The sequence below is a fragment of the Cervus canadensis genome, chromosome 5, assembly GCF_019320065.1.
Source record: "Cervus canadensis isolate Bull #8, Minnesota chromosome 5, ASM1932006v1, whole genome shotgun sequence".
Taxonomy (NCBI): Eukaryota; Metazoa; Chordata; class Mammalia; order Artiodactyla; family Cervidae; genus Cervus; species Cervus canadensis.
The window spans coordinates 4,450,024-4,464,557 of NC_057390.1; the positions used below are offsets into that span (position 1 = coordinate 4,450,024).

Consider the following 14,534-nt stretch of genomic DNA (forward strand, 5'->3'; position numbering starts at 1 on the left):
ACATGATTATGTAATCTGCTGATGAAAACTTTTATACTTTTTCCCTTATCTGTATCCTTTATAAATTTTTTTCTTCTTTATTGCACTAACTGGATCGTCTAGAATATTGCTGAATAAAAGTGATGACAGACATCCTTGTTTCTTCTCCATCTTAGGGGAAAGTTTTCCATTTTTTACCATGAGGTAAAAAGGACATTCCCTTCTATTCCTAGGTTACTTAGTATTGTTTTTTGTTTGTCTTGAGATGGTTGTTGATTTTTGTCAGATGCCCATTCTCTGTCTCTTGATATGATCATGTGGCTTTTCTCCTTTATTCAGTAACAGTGAGAATTCCTGTTGATGTGGAGATTGGGGGACTTGACTTACTTCTTGTTATTAAAACTTTATTATTTTTAGAGCACTTTTAGATTCATAGCAAAATTGAGGGGAAAGTACCCCTGTCTTCACACATGCAAAGCCTTCCCCATTATTGACATCCTGCACGGAAGAGATACCTTTTGTTACAACTGATGAGCCTCCGCTGACACATCATTATCGCTCAAAATTCATGGTTCACTCTTGGTGGTGTTATATTCTCTGGGTTTGGACAGAGCTGGAGGAGACTGACCACTAAGCCTTCTTCACAGACGCAGCCTCACTAGGTGACCTTTGGAAACTGAATTCTAAGTTCATCACTTTTTTAGAAGAGATAAAAAGATTCTCATTAAGCTCTGGTCAGTACCAGTTGTAAGATGGAGTTGTTTTGTATCTTTTCTAAGTCATAAATCCTGTTAAATAGTAACAATAAGAATTTAGTGAGTGCCTGCTGCATACCCAACTCTTACCATATATTCCAACCACTGTGCTAATTTTGGAGAAAGACTGTTTTGTGGGTTGCTTAGTTCAGTTTGAACTTACAATAGTTTCCATGTCTTTTACTGTATAATATGCAAACCTGATAGACCATTTCCTTCCACTTCATTTTGTTAGTTTTTTTCCTTCTAGGAGTTTAACTGTGTTTAATCCAATTTCCTTAATTTATTAAGGTCATTCGAATGTTGCTTTGTTCAAATGCAGGCAGGTCCTCCCTTAGGAGTTTTCTCCCAGACCGTACAAGCCTGTGCTTTTGACTTCTCACCAGAACGTGGTTTGGCCATTGGTGGGCAAATCTGAATTAAGCAAGCACAGTGACTCTGGTCTTGTTGTGTCCTGGAAATCTCTATTTGCTCCTTACTCCTAGAACTTTCCTAGAAAAACTGACAATCTTAACAGGACCTCAGCCTGCTCTTCTGCTGTAGGCACCACCTTAGTCAACTGACTGTGTTTTGTTGTTTTGTTGTTTCTGGAGAAGCAGCATCCTGAGAGCTCGGAGTTAGCAGAGAGGGACAATGGTTAAGAGCTTGGCGTCCAGGGTTTGAATCCTAGGTTCTTATCCTGGCTTTACCACTTCAGACTTAGAAAAATGGCCTTAATTAGCCTCTTTTTGCCTGCAGAATAGAGCATTATTGAATTTTTGTAAGAATTAGAGGTGATAAAATATGTCAGGTCTTAAGACTAGTATTTGATCAGAGTAAGGTTCAAAATAGGTTAATTATTATCAAGTGGAAAAGCTGCGACATAAGTATTTTTATTCTTTCTATAAATTTGCTTTTTCCTTATTTTTAAAGTGTTAGTCGTTCAGTTGTGTCTGACCTTTTCAACACCATGGACTATAGCCCGCTAGGCTCCTCTGTCCATGGAATTTCCCAGGCAAGAATACTAGAGTGGGTTGCCATTCCCTTCTCCAGGGGATCTTTCCAACCCAGGGATCAAACTCCGGTCTCCTGTATAGCAGGAGGTTTCTTCATTGGGCCACCAGGGAGGATTGAGGTAAAATTTATATACAGTGTGAAATTGAGTTTTGATAAATGTATTCATAGATACTTATCTGTTTTTCTTTAGTCACTAAGTTTTGTCCAGCTCTTTGCAACCCCATGGACTGTAGCCTGCCAGGCTCCTCTGTCCATGGGATTCTCCAGGCCAGAATACTGGAGTGGGTGCCCATTCCCTTCTCCAGGCATCTTCCCAGCTCAGGGATTGAACCCAGGTCTCTTGCATTGGCATGTGAGTTCTTTACCCCTGAACCACCAGGGAAGCCCACATCTTTGTTAAATAGCCCAAATTAAGACATAAAACTTTCCATCACCTCAAAAGTACTAGCGTGCTCCACTCTAGTCTAATTCCCAGCCCCTTATAGCAATCACTGTCCCAAATTCTATGTCCATTGATTAGTTTTGCCTGTTCTTCAATTTCATGTAAGTCAAATTTGACAAAATACAGTCTTTTGTGTCTGGCTTTTTACATTTAACATTATGGTTCTGTGAATTCATCCATGTTTTTTGAGGGTGTGAGAAGCTTATTGCTATTTTTAAAATAAGTCTTAATTTTTTAGAACAGTTTTAAGTTCACAGCAAAACTGAGGGGAAAGTAGAGATTTCTGATACACTCCCTGCCCCCACACACGCATAGCTTTTCCCATAGTTGTTCCCATGATCAACACACCCCACCTAAGTGCTACCTTTGTTGCAACTGATGAACCTGCGCTGACACACTCAAGAGTCCATAGTTTACCTTAAAATTTACTCTTGTTACGGTGCGCGCTCTGGGTTTGCACAGGTGTGTCGTGTACCCACCAGTATAGAATCATACATTGTTTTCACTGCCCTGGATATCCTCTGTGCTCCACCTGTTCGTCCCTCTGCCTCCCACCCCTTGTCAACCACTGATCTTACTGTCTTCCTGGTTTTGCCCTTTCCAGAGTAGTCATATGGTTGGAATTCTATAGTATGTATGTAGTCTTTTCAGATTATCTTCTCTCCGTTAGTAATGTGTTAAAAGTTTCTTCCATGTCCTTTTTCCATGACTTGGTATAGTTCTTTTCTTTTTAGCACTGAATGATATCCCATTGTCTAGATGACCCATAGTTTATTTATCCATTTACCCGCTGAAGGACATCTCAGTTTTGATAATTAGGAATAAAGCTGCTGTAGCCATTTTGTGTGCGCATAAGTTTTCAACTCTTGGGTAAATAACAGTGGAGTGTGATGGCTAGGCTGTTTGGTCAGAGTGTTTAGTTTTTGTAGGAAGCTGCCTAACTGTCTTCCAGAGTATCTGTAGCATGTTGTATTTCCACCAGCAGTGGAGGAGAGTTCCCATCACTCCTCATCCTCACCAGCCTTTGGTGTTGTGTTTTGAAATTTGGCCATTCTAATGGGTGTGTGCTGTGCTTAGTCGTGTCCAAGTCTTTGTGACCCCATGGATTGTAGCCCACTAGGTTCCTCTGTCCATGGGATTGTCCAGGCAAGAATACTGGAGTGGGTTGCCGTGCCCTCCACAGGGGATCTCCCCACCCAGGGATCAAGCCGGGTTCCCCTGCACTGCAGGCGGATCTTTACAGCTGAGACACCAGGGACGCCCAGTAGGTGTGTAGTAGTGTCTTGTTTCAATTCGTATTTCACTGGTGACGTAAGATGACATCTCTTCATGTACCTGTTTGCCATCTGTGTGTCTTTTTTGGTGAAGTGTTTGTTAAGCATTTTGGCCCATTTTAAAAATTGGATTCTTTGTTTACTTACGGTTGAATTTTAAACGTTATTTGTATATTTTAGATATTGTTCCTTCATCCACATGTATTTTGCCAATATTCTCTTCTAGTCTGTTCTTTGTTATCTCACTGTCTTGACTCTGTTTCACAGAACAGAAGTTTTTAATTAAGTCTAGATTATCAGTTCTGTTTTTCATGGATCATGCCTTTGGTGTTGTATCTAGTCATCACCATGGCCAAGGTCATCTGGGTTTTCTCCTGTTTAAAGAGTTTTAGAGTTCGGTGTTCTACATTTAGATGATCCCTTCTGAGCTAACGTTTTTGTGAAGGGTGTGAGATTTGTGTGTCTCTTCAGTGTTTTGCCTGTGGACATCCAGTTGGTCCAGCACCATTTGTTCTTTACCATTGCCTTTTTAAAACATTAAACCAACTTTTTCATTACTTGAACAACACCCATTTGGTCATAGTATATTTTTTATGTTTTGCTGGATTTGATTTGCTAACTTTTTTATGTGGGAAGATTTTTGTGTCTGTCTGTGAGTGATTTTCATGTATAGTTTTCTTCTAATATCTTTTGTCTGGTTTTCAGAATAATGACCTTATAAGATGAGAAGTATTTCCTCCTCTGTTTTCTAAAAGGGTTTGTATAGAAATATTATTCTTTAGGTATTTGATAGCATTCATTACTAAAGCCACATCAGCATGGAGTTTAAGTAAGCTGAGTTTATTTATTTTTTTACTTTCCTTTTGTTAGTATAGAAATCTGTGTCTTTCAGAGAACCAGCTTTTGGTTTTATTGATATTTTGTACTGTTTGTCTGTTTTGTATTTCATTGATTTCAGGGGTAGGTAATTTTTATCATTTTTTTTTTTCTTTCTGCTTACATTTGTATTCATTGTTCTTTTTCTGGCTTCTTAAAATGGAAGCTTTCAGATATTTTTTTCTTTTCTAACACAAGCCTTTAAAGATATGCTTATTAGCACTGTTAAAAACATTGCTTAGACGTACTGTGTTTTTATTATCACAGGTAAAAATATTTTACAAATAGTTTTGTTGATACAGAATTCTAGGTTAAAAAATTTTTTTTGCCCTTCATCATCATCACTTTCTGGCTTTTATCTCTACTCATTCTTTGTTCCGCAGTGTGTAATGTGGGATTTTTTGGATTGCTTTTTTTTTTTTTGGAAATGAAATTATGATTTATTAATTTACATAAAAATATACATTAATGAATAAATTTTCAAATTTTTAAAAAAACAAAGTCTGAAGCTGTCATTATTGGGATTGCTTTTAAAAAGGCTTTTTAAGAATTTTGTCAGTGAGATTATGTAATAGTTTCTTTATCCTTCAGTCAGTTTGATTTCCTTAGAAGGTTCTTGGTCATTATTTGTGCAGTTATTTTTCTGCTCTCTTCTCTTATTCTTTAAGTGTTTGATAGAATTCTAGAGGTTTTCTAGACCCTGAGTTATTTCTGTTAATATTGTTTTATAGAAGTTACTGAAGTTTTCTTTTTCTCCATGATTTTTTTCTATGTGCCTCAGTTGGGGTAGTTTTTATTTGCTATATCTTATTTGCTGATCTTTGGCATTGTGTCACCTGCTTCAGTTCAATCAGGGATTTTTTTTTTTCTTTTTAGTTCAGATTTTATATATGTATATATACACTTTTTAGCTCTACGGGTTTCCTTTAAAGTCTTTGAGTATATTTATAATAACTGTTTTAAGGCCCTTGGATGTTAGATGGGGGGCTTTCCTGGTGGCTCAGAGGTGATGCTAATTATATTTCATCGTTGTCATTTCTGGGTCTGTTTCTACTGATTTTCCTTCTTGTTAACATTCAGATTGGTCTGCTACTTTGTATTATCATCCTAGACTGAGCCAACATATGATGGTTTTTTTGTTTTTACTGTTAAATAATCTTCCTCTTTATACCCATTTATCACTCTTGAAAAGTGAGAGAACATAGATTATTAAACAGATTTAACCCTAATTTGAGCAATAAAACAGGTAATGGTGGGGTGTTCTCTGAGGTAGGAAATAATTATTGTCTATTTTCCATGTTTTTCATATGTCATTTTCCTGGTGATGTACTTGGCTGTAATTAATCCTTTTTTCTGTCAGCTACTTAACCATTTTGGAATTCCAGCATATGTTAATGTTCCTAGGATATTTTGGAATAAATGGCAGCCTCTCATGAACTGGTTGGAAGCCAGGGCAGTGTGGTACTTCAGTTTCTCATTAAGAGGGGGTGCAGCTAAGCACATGATTGGGACTTTTGGTTCCATGAAATGTCTGAGTAGTACACACTCTTCCACATGTGTGTGATACACATTTGGATTTCCTGGAGCTTTTACATTAACCTTAGTTATTAACTTGCTGAGCTTTGTGAGTGCTTTAGAAATGCTTCTTACATAAAAAAATGTTCTAGATTGATAGGTTGTATGATTGGAAAAAGAGCCCTGACTCTGACGTGGCTGCTACTCTGAAGAAGCAGAAGAAGAACACCAGAGATGAATTCGAGGAGCGGGCCAAGGCGATCATTGTGGAGTTTGCACAGCAGGTCAGAAAGTTCCCTTCTTTACAAGAGAGCACATCATTGGAGATTTTTTCTTCTTTTGCCCTGTCTTTATAATCAGGCCAGTACTTTGATTGATACTGGTTCTGTTTCCCTATGAATGGCATTTAGCATTTTTCATTCTCTTCTCTTCTCCAGTCTCCTTTTAAATTCTTTATTTCAAAGACCTCTCTTTGCAGTCTGAATTTTTAACATTTAAATAAATGTTAAAAACCAAGCTGATTGGAAAGAAGCTGCTTTTCTGTACGATGATTAATACCTCCAGGGTTCATGTGATCCAGGTGTTGGTGAGGAGTTTTCAGAACGAAGAGCCATTGTTCATCCAGCTTCCAGCTAGTGGTTTCTGTTCTGGAGACCTTCCTCCCCAGCTTGGCCTGTACCAGTGACTTTGCTTTTATGTTTAGGGGCTGAATGCAGCTTTGTTTTATGAGAATAAGGATCCCCGCACTTTTGTGTCCTTGGTACCTACCTCTGCACATACTGGAGATGGCATGGGAAGTCTGATCTGCCTTCTTGTCGAGTTGACTCAGACCATGTTGAGTAAGAGACTTGCCCAGTGTGAGGAGCTGAGAGCCCAGGTGATGGAGGTAATGCCAGCTATTCAGTTTAATCCACCCCGCCGCACCCCCGCCGCCCCCAGCAGGGGTTTTCAGGTGGGGCCGTGGACTGCTCTTGATTTAATCAATGTGGTTCATTGTAGCCTGTGTTTCACCCCATTTACAACAACGTCTCTTAGGTTAAGGCTCTCCCGGGAATGGGCACGACTATTGATGTAATACTGATCAACGGGCGTCTGAAGGAAGGAGACACGATTATTGTTCCCGGAGTAGAAGGGCCTATCGTCACACAGATCCGAGGCCTCCTGTTACCTCCCCCCATGAAGGAGTTAAGAGTGAAGGTGAGTCAGGGTGGTGAGCATCGGCACACAGGACTTGCACAGAGAAGTTCTGCTGGGGTTGTTCCTCCCTTTGAGAGCCACCTACTTTAATACACACACGCACCCCTCACTGGTTAAATTCCAGGTGTCTTCATACAGAAAGGACCTTCTATTAGAGATTTGAGAAAGTTCTTACTTAACAGCAGAGTTCCTCATAAAACTCACAAGCATGTTGTTTTGGTTCCACATAGCTATCTAGTTACTAGCATTAACTAGATAAGTAATTAGCAGTAAGTATTGTGGCATTTTCTGCTGTGACTCGTTTGTTTACTCATTCTGTGGTATCTTTGGAATCAACGTTACTTAGCTTTAATGTTGACTTTATCAGTCTTTGATTTGTATTTATTTCTTTTTGCATGTACTTTAGCAAACTCTTCCTGTCCCAAAGTCATGACAGTATCATCATGACAGTATCCTTGTCCCCTGCTAGCCACCTTTCATGTAAATATAGTAACAACTGTTTTGATCTCTGTAGAACCAATATGAGAAGCATAAAGAGGTAGAAGCAGCTCAGGGGGTAAAGATTCTTGGAAAGGACCTGGAAAAAACATTGGCTGGTTTACCCCTCCTCGTGGCTTATAAAGAAGATGAAATCCCAGTTCTTAAAGTAAGTTCATTTATTTTTTCCTCCAGTGATGTTTTGTGTTGTATATTGTGTGAGGAGGGCACATGCTGAGAATGAAGAATAAAATAGGCACCTTTGTCTTTGTGGAGACTTATCTGGGCCTCTTAACAAATGGTTGATGGTTTAGAATTACTTCCGTTCGTATAATCACAAATTGGCATAAATGATCATTTATATACATTAAAGTTAGGACATTTTATTTAAGAAATGAACCAGGGACTTTCCTGGTGGTCCAGTGGTGAAGACTTTGCTGCAGGTTCAATCCCTGGTTGGGGGACTAAGGTCCCACATGCCTCAATGGCCAAAAAACCAAACATAAACCAGAAACAGTGTTGTAACAAATTCAGTACAGATTTTAAAAATGGTCCACATCCCCCCAAAAAAAAAGAACCAGAAACTGGAAGTTCTCCATTCGTGTTTATTTTTTTTAAGATACTCAGTTATATAGACTGGGCTTCCCTGATGGCTCAGATGGTAAAGAATCTGCCTGCAATGGAGGAGACCTGGGTTCAATCCCTGGGTTGGGAAGATCCCCTGGAGAAGGGAATGACAACCCACTCGACTATTCTGGCCTAGAGAATTCTATCGACAGAGGAGCCTGGCGGGCTACAGTCCGTGGGGTCGCAAAGATCGGACACGACCGAGCCACTTTGACTCAGTCATAGAGACAGAACTAACGGATCTCTTACTGGGTTCTAGAGGTCCTTTTAAAGCCCGTCTGCCAGGTGGCGCACCTGAGCCCAGCGGAGCTTCACAGAAGCAAATGCTGAGACATGACTGTTCTCTCGTGAAGAGAAACACCCCTGTTGCCCGCACAGGGCTCCCGTGTGCTGGGGCCGCTGTCCTTGAGGCAGCACCCAGGCACTGTGCTCAGGGAGTCGGCCACTTCAGGGCCAGTGAGGACAGGGCGTCCCTCTCGCCAGTCTCCGGGAGGCCATGGACGGGGCTTGCGTGACAACGACAGGGTGGTTTTACTGACCTCTGGTCAGAATCTCTTCACCTTCTAAGGAACAGTGATGAAATAAAGGACTGTTGAGATGAGGGGGTTTGACCATCAAACCCGCTGGGCTCAGGACTCCTTACCACATTACATCAGTACTTTTATCTTCCAGAAGATTATTATGTCATTCCTTTCATCCATCTGCTTTATATCTACTCTGCCAGGGTGGTGCAGAGGTTTCACACGTCCCAACATTAGTCAGCCTAACAGCCCAGGTCTGCACCCACATCTCTTCTTCCCTTCCCGCACAAGTTTACCATGCCTTGCCCGCATTCAGCCTTGGGTTCATATTTTCAGATGAACACTTAATCAAAAAGAGAAACAGTTTAATTCTAGGCTGCTGAGATAGTGGCTTATTTATAACCTTGTCAAATGTCGTTTATTCTCAAGGATGAGCTGATCCACGAGTTAAAGCAGACACTGAATGCTATCAAGTTAGAAGAGAAAGGCGTCTACGTCCAGGCCTCGACACTGGGATCTCTGGAAGCTCTCCTTGAATTTCTGAAGACATCAGAAGTGCCCGTAAGTCGTGGGGCTGACTCCCCAGGACTCAGTGGGAGGCGCTGTCTGGGGGGGCTGTCCCATCACCTAACATAGGCATCTGAACTGGGAAACCCCCTTTTTACAGTATGCAGGGATCAACATTGGGCCTGTCCACAAAAAAGATGTCATGAAGGCTTCAGTGATGTTGGAACACGACCCTCAGTAAGTCACTTCTCTGCGCTGAAGGCTTGCATGCTGCCTGTTTGATTGAGTAGGACTGTTAAGACACGGTCTGTATTTCATCAAGTAATCCTTGATGTGTTTTAACCTTGCAGGTATGCAGTGATTTTGGCCTTCGATGTGAGAATTGAACGGGATGCACAAGAAATGGCTGATAGTTTAGGAGTTAGAATTTTTAGTGCAGAAATTATTTATCATTTATTTGATGCCTTTACGAAATACAGACAAGACTACAAGAAACAGAAACAGGAAGAATTTAAGTAAGTTGGTAATTGTACCTACTTTGGATCTGTGCTAACAGCTGATGACGTGACTGTCTACAGTACCAGACAGCTATGTGTGGGCAACAGAAGCATGGCACTTGATCTCCTGGAGGCTGCATCCTGTGGAGATGTGTTACCACAGATCAGGCCCACCTGAGACGCACAGTGTGTGAACCCACGCTCTCTCTAACATTTCTGTTTAGTGTTTGGTTTTCCAGTCGGCAGACCTAGGTTGCATTAACGGGCTGGGGATGCATCTTGCTGGGGGTCCTCATCTGGGGTCACGTGGACCAGTGTGAGTGGGGAATTAGAAAGTAAAGGAGCCCCACTCCTCCAGCAAAGCTCCAAGGGCGACCCTGGCAGGTCCCTCCTCTTGGAGCTCAGGGCGAAGACGAGCAGAGAACACGGGAGAAGCTGGGAGAAGCAGGGTAAAGCAAGGAAGGGCCTCAGGAGAGCTGAGGTTGACAGTGTGGCTGGGGAGGGGGCGGCGGGGTGAGAACAGCCCTGGCCATCAGGATGAGTGCTGGGGTGGAGGCACCGGTGACCTCGGGGAGAGCGGCGGGAAGCACGTGCAGAGAAGCGGGCAGTCCGCATAGTCCAGGCGGGACGTGGGTGGGGCTGGCCAGCAGGGCCTGAGTGGGGGCCAGCCTACCTGCTGCCCTCCCCTGAGGGGAGGGGACGTCCCATAGTCACCTGTGCTTGCTTTTTCATGCATCTTAAGTGATTCTGTAAGCTCAAAAATTCTTGGGTTTTATTCTTGTAGGCACATAGCAGTATTCCCCTGCAAGATAAAGATCCTCCCTCAGTTTATCTTCAATTCTCGGGATCCGATAGTGATGGGCGTGACTGTGGAAGCAGGGCAAGTGAAGCAGGGGACACCCATGTGCGTGCCCAGCAAAAATGTAAGTTCTGGGTGTACTTAGAACTAAGTCTTCTCTTAAAGCAGTCCTGGTAGTTCAGGAGTGAAGACAGAAAGCCCAGCAGAGCCTGCTCCTCACTGTACGTTATTCCTCGGTGCCAGTTCCTTATCAGTGTCGATTCTCGGCTCCTGGTGTCAGTGCTTGAAGTAATGAAAGCTGCAGAATTATCAACCTTGATACTTCTGAGTCTGGGAGAAAATTCAGACTAGACTAATGAACACTCATTCATCTTTCCTCTGGATTAGCGTCATACCTAAGGAAAAGTAACATTGAGTAAAACCCTGTAATTCACAGTTCTCATTCATACTTCACCAATAGTGCCCAAAATGTCTTCGGTCATGTTGTTTGCTGATCTGGCCCAGGGCTCCGTCCAGATGTTCGGGGTCTGGTTATTAGCGCTTCGATCTCAATCAGGAACAGCCCACCATCCTTCCTGAAGAGTCCAGACCAGCAGTTTCACAGAGGGCTCCTCAGCCTGGATTTGTCTGGTGGTTCCCATGTGACTGGGTGCAGGTTACAGTGACTGGGAAGGCCACTCAGCATCTCCGTCGGGGACAGGTTTGCCCCACTTAGCACTCACTGTCCTCCCCTGGGCAGTGGTTATGCCTTCTCCCCACCCTGGACTTTGCTTCAGGCATCTTGTACAAAGGGGTTTGTCTCCCTTGGTACCCCAGTTATCTGGTGTTTGGTCCTCGTGTGCTTGCCCGTGGCACTTGGAGCCTTCTCCCCCTTGCTGGTGCACGAAGGTGCCCCAGGAGGCCGGGGGCCCTGCCGTCCTCTGCGCACCGTGACTCGGCTGCTCCTCGGGGTCATCGCTCCTGCACCGTCTCAGTGGGCTGAGCTGGACACTTCCTGGCAGCAGGGGCCCCTGGTGTGGCTTTAGCCAGACTAGACTCCGTTTTCACTCGTGTTTTCCTGGGTAGGGACCCAGGCAGCAGAGTGGTGCTGTGGCTGAGGGCAGCTGGCTCAGCGCTCGCCCCACGTGGGCTCCTGCCCCTCACCCCAGGCTTGTTTCTGTCCCCCCTCCTCCGGCAGCTGTCACGCAGAGGGCAGGGTAGAGACAACTCAGTGCCTCCGCTCACACTGCAGTTTCTGTTCTTTACAGTTTGTTGACATTGGAATAGTAACAAGTATTGAAGTAAACCATAAACAAGTGGATGTTGCGAAAAAAGGACAAGAAGTCTGTGTCAAAATAGAACCCATCCCTGGTGAATCTCCCAAAATGTACGGACGCCATTTTGAAGCTACAGACATTCTCGTCAGTAAGGTAAGCCGCTCACTCAGCAGTTAAGGGAGGGGGCTGTCAGCTCTTCCGATTTTACTCGGGAGCGGAGGGCGGATGTTTAGAACCTGAAGGGACTGGATTCTTCATTAAGGCTTGGCTGGTGTCCAGCCGCCTCAGAGCATCTGCTCGAACATCTAGGTTGGGTCCCGTCTGCCCGCCTTGCCGAGCAGAGTGGGGGCACTGGGCCTCTGCCTTGGTTAAGTTCCGCCTGAGCTTTCTTGGTGACGACAGCAGCTGGCACTCGTCGGGACGTGGTTTTGTTTACTGTCTGCCTCGGGCCTTGCAGATCAGCCGGCAGTCCATCGACGCCCTCAAAGACTGGTTCAGAGACGAGATGCAGAAGAGTGACTGGCAGCTTATTGTGGAGCTGAAGAAAGTGTTTGAGATCATCTAAGTTTTCCACCCGGGGCAGGAATTGGAGTCAGCGTAATATTATGTGGTAATATCACCAAGAAAAACAAGGAATGGACCTGTCGGAACACTGATTGACCTTAAGTATAGAAGGAAAAAACTAGGTGTATAAAATGTTTTCCATGAGAAACCAAGAAACTACACTGGTTTGACAGTGGTCGATACACGTCCCCACAGCTCCGACGTGCCTGTTCACTCGCCCACGCCCTCCCCAGCCCCTCTCTACTGGCTGCTGTTTTAAAGTCTGCCCTTCCTTCCCCAAATCTGGATTTTTATTACAGATCTAAAGCTCTTTCAATTTTATACTGATTAAATCAGTACTGCAGTATTTGATTAACCAAGCTTCTGCAGACTTTGTGATTCTTGGGACTTTTTTGAGGTAAGAAACACGTCTTTATTTATGCATATCCTTCCCAGTGATTCTTCCAGCGTTCTTCTGCCATATGCCCTTAGGAATTTTTTAAAATAGAAAATTAGGCTTTCTTGATATTTCTTTATCTGCTTTGTGTGAAACCATGGTGTCAAGCATCGCCGGCTGCCCTTTACTGCTTGTGTGGTCATGAGAGTCCACAGTTCTCAGCACCGTCCGCAATTCCAAGAAAGAACCCAGAGGCTGCCCACAAGCGCCGCTGGGCTCCCTTCCTGTCAGCATAGTTGCTCTCCCAAGTCTCCTTCTGGTATAGCACGTTCTCTCAAGGACAGGAACTGTCTGATTGACTGTTAACATGAGGGGTTTTTATACATCAGTCTGGGTCTGTTTTGTCCTAGCAGGTTCTATCATGCATACATTTTCTGATGAGACAATCAGTAGGGTGTTGATTAACTGTCTGGACTTTGTTAACAACTTAGAAATACTGAGACATAACAGTTTCTTCATATTAGTAATTTGGTGGTAGCTAGTCCCCTAAGGTTTTCCTGAAGAATATGGGAAGTGGGTCCCTGAGATAAGCAGTCTGTTAGCATCAGACTAGTACCTGACTACCTTCTATAGCACAGTGTTGAATGAAGTCAGTGTGGGTGTTGGATAGCAGGTGTTCCCAAGTATTCACTGGCATTAGAATTATAAACTATATTTTTAAAGTATTATAACATATAGCATAGACGAATACTTTTATATACATTTGAAAATCTGTACCATTCATTCTTCATTATTGTTAAAGTTTCTCAAGGGCCAGTAGAGGCAAAGACAAAAAAACCTCTAAACCATCTGGGGGATGTGATTTTCCCAGGAAAAACTTAGTCTTCATTGTGTGTGTGTTCTAATTCAGAATATGTAAATTCCTCCACTTGGAAGAAGTAAAGGAGATTTTCTTAACATGGTCCTGTGTTGGTGCTTTGGGTTAGGAGTGAGTGCACGCTTTCTTTACCCTTGCTTGGTTGGCACAAGTAGAACGCCAGTCAGAGCTCTCAGGGATTTCAGAGCTTAGCATGGAGCCCGTAACCGTCCGGCTGGGAGGGTTTTCAGCCTCTTTAAGTAGAATAGTTCAGGATTTGCTTCCTAAAGGAGTCACAAAAAGGAGCCTGTACAAAATATACATACAGTTCTTTATTAAACAACTGTAAACACTTCACTGTAAAAATCCATAAAACTTTATAAACAAACATTTTGTAAATAGAATCTATGCTACAGTAAAAGAACACAATTATTTACATGCAATACTGACAAATTTGGCACTTACTGAAAAGAAATGTACAAAAACACTTGGCTTAAAAAGAAATTTAAAAATTATAAAACTCAGAGCATTACTATCATGCACTTTGCAAATACCTCACGAGCACTTATGGCACAGCTAGTGGAGAGCGCCAGGCTCCCTGGTAATTCATCTTCATGTGACTTTTAATGTGCTTCCGTACGTTTGCTGTAAAACCACCTGAACATTGTCGAGAATAAAGTCAAATGCCATATTCCAAACCGACTCCACCGACTGCTGCATCAGCCTACAGGCAGGAGACGAGAGGTTAGCGTATATATATATGAAGGTTAAGGGCTTTAACATCTTCAGTATAAACACTCAAAAAGGTACTTTCATGGTTTGACTTATCTTTGAGAGGGGGAATCTCGTTTTGACCCCTTTTACTCCCCAGCCACTATTAGCCGGTGTTCAAAATGAACTTACCGCTCTCACATCAGTACCTCCGAGGAGCACAGTTAACCTAAACCTACGTGATGCCCAGAAGGAATGCAGCCTGCTTGCGCCCCCCTGCCATCCTCCCCCACCCCACGAGCTGTGGTG

At 43.1% G+C, this 14,534-nt stretch overlaps 2 protein-coding genes across 11 annotated transcripts in view; one reads left to right on the forward strand and one right to left on the reverse strand.

The window, feature by feature from the left end:
* Window positions 1-13,619, forward strand: part of EIF5B (eukaryotic translation initiation factor 5B) — a 74,464-nt gene extending 60,845 nt beyond the window's left edge. For both annotated transcript variants that reach the window (XM_043467927.1, XM_043467928.1), the window contains exons 15-24: window positions 5,990-6,121; window positions 6,541-6,723; window positions 6,873-7,034; window positions 7,549-7,680; window positions 9,089-9,220; window positions 9,327-9,403; window positions 9,517-9,681; window positions 10,448-10,586; window positions 11,710-11,871; window positions 12,176-13,619. In XM_043467927.1, coding sequence (XP_043323862.1) covers window positions 5,990-6,121; window positions 6,541-6,723; window positions 6,873-7,034; window positions 7,549-7,680; window positions 9,089-9,220; window positions 9,327-9,403; window positions 9,517-9,681; window positions 10,448-10,586; window positions 11,710-11,871; window positions 12,176-12,283 — 1,392 coding nt within the window. In that variant the 3' untranslated portion in view covers window positions 12,284-13,619. The remainder of the gene's footprint in view (window positions 1-5,989; window positions 6,122-6,540; window positions 6,724-6,872; window positions 7,035-7,548; window positions 7,681-9,088; window positions 9,221-9,326; window positions 9,404-9,516; window positions 9,682-10,447; window positions 10,587-11,709; window positions 11,872-12,175) is intronic.
* REV1 (REV1 DNA directed polymerase) overlaps window positions 13,197-14,534 on the reverse strand; it is an 86,980-nt gene continuing 85,642 nt past the window's right edge. For 8 of the 9 annotated variants that reach the window (XM_043467921.1, XM_043467920.1, XM_043467919.1 and 5 more), the window contains one exon: window positions 13,834-14,238. In XM_043467921.1, coding sequence (XP_043323856.1) covers window positions 14,127-14,238 — 112 coding nt within the window. In that variant the 3' untranslated portion in view covers window positions 13,834-14,126. The other variant, XR_006269347.1, reaches the window with a different exon arrangement.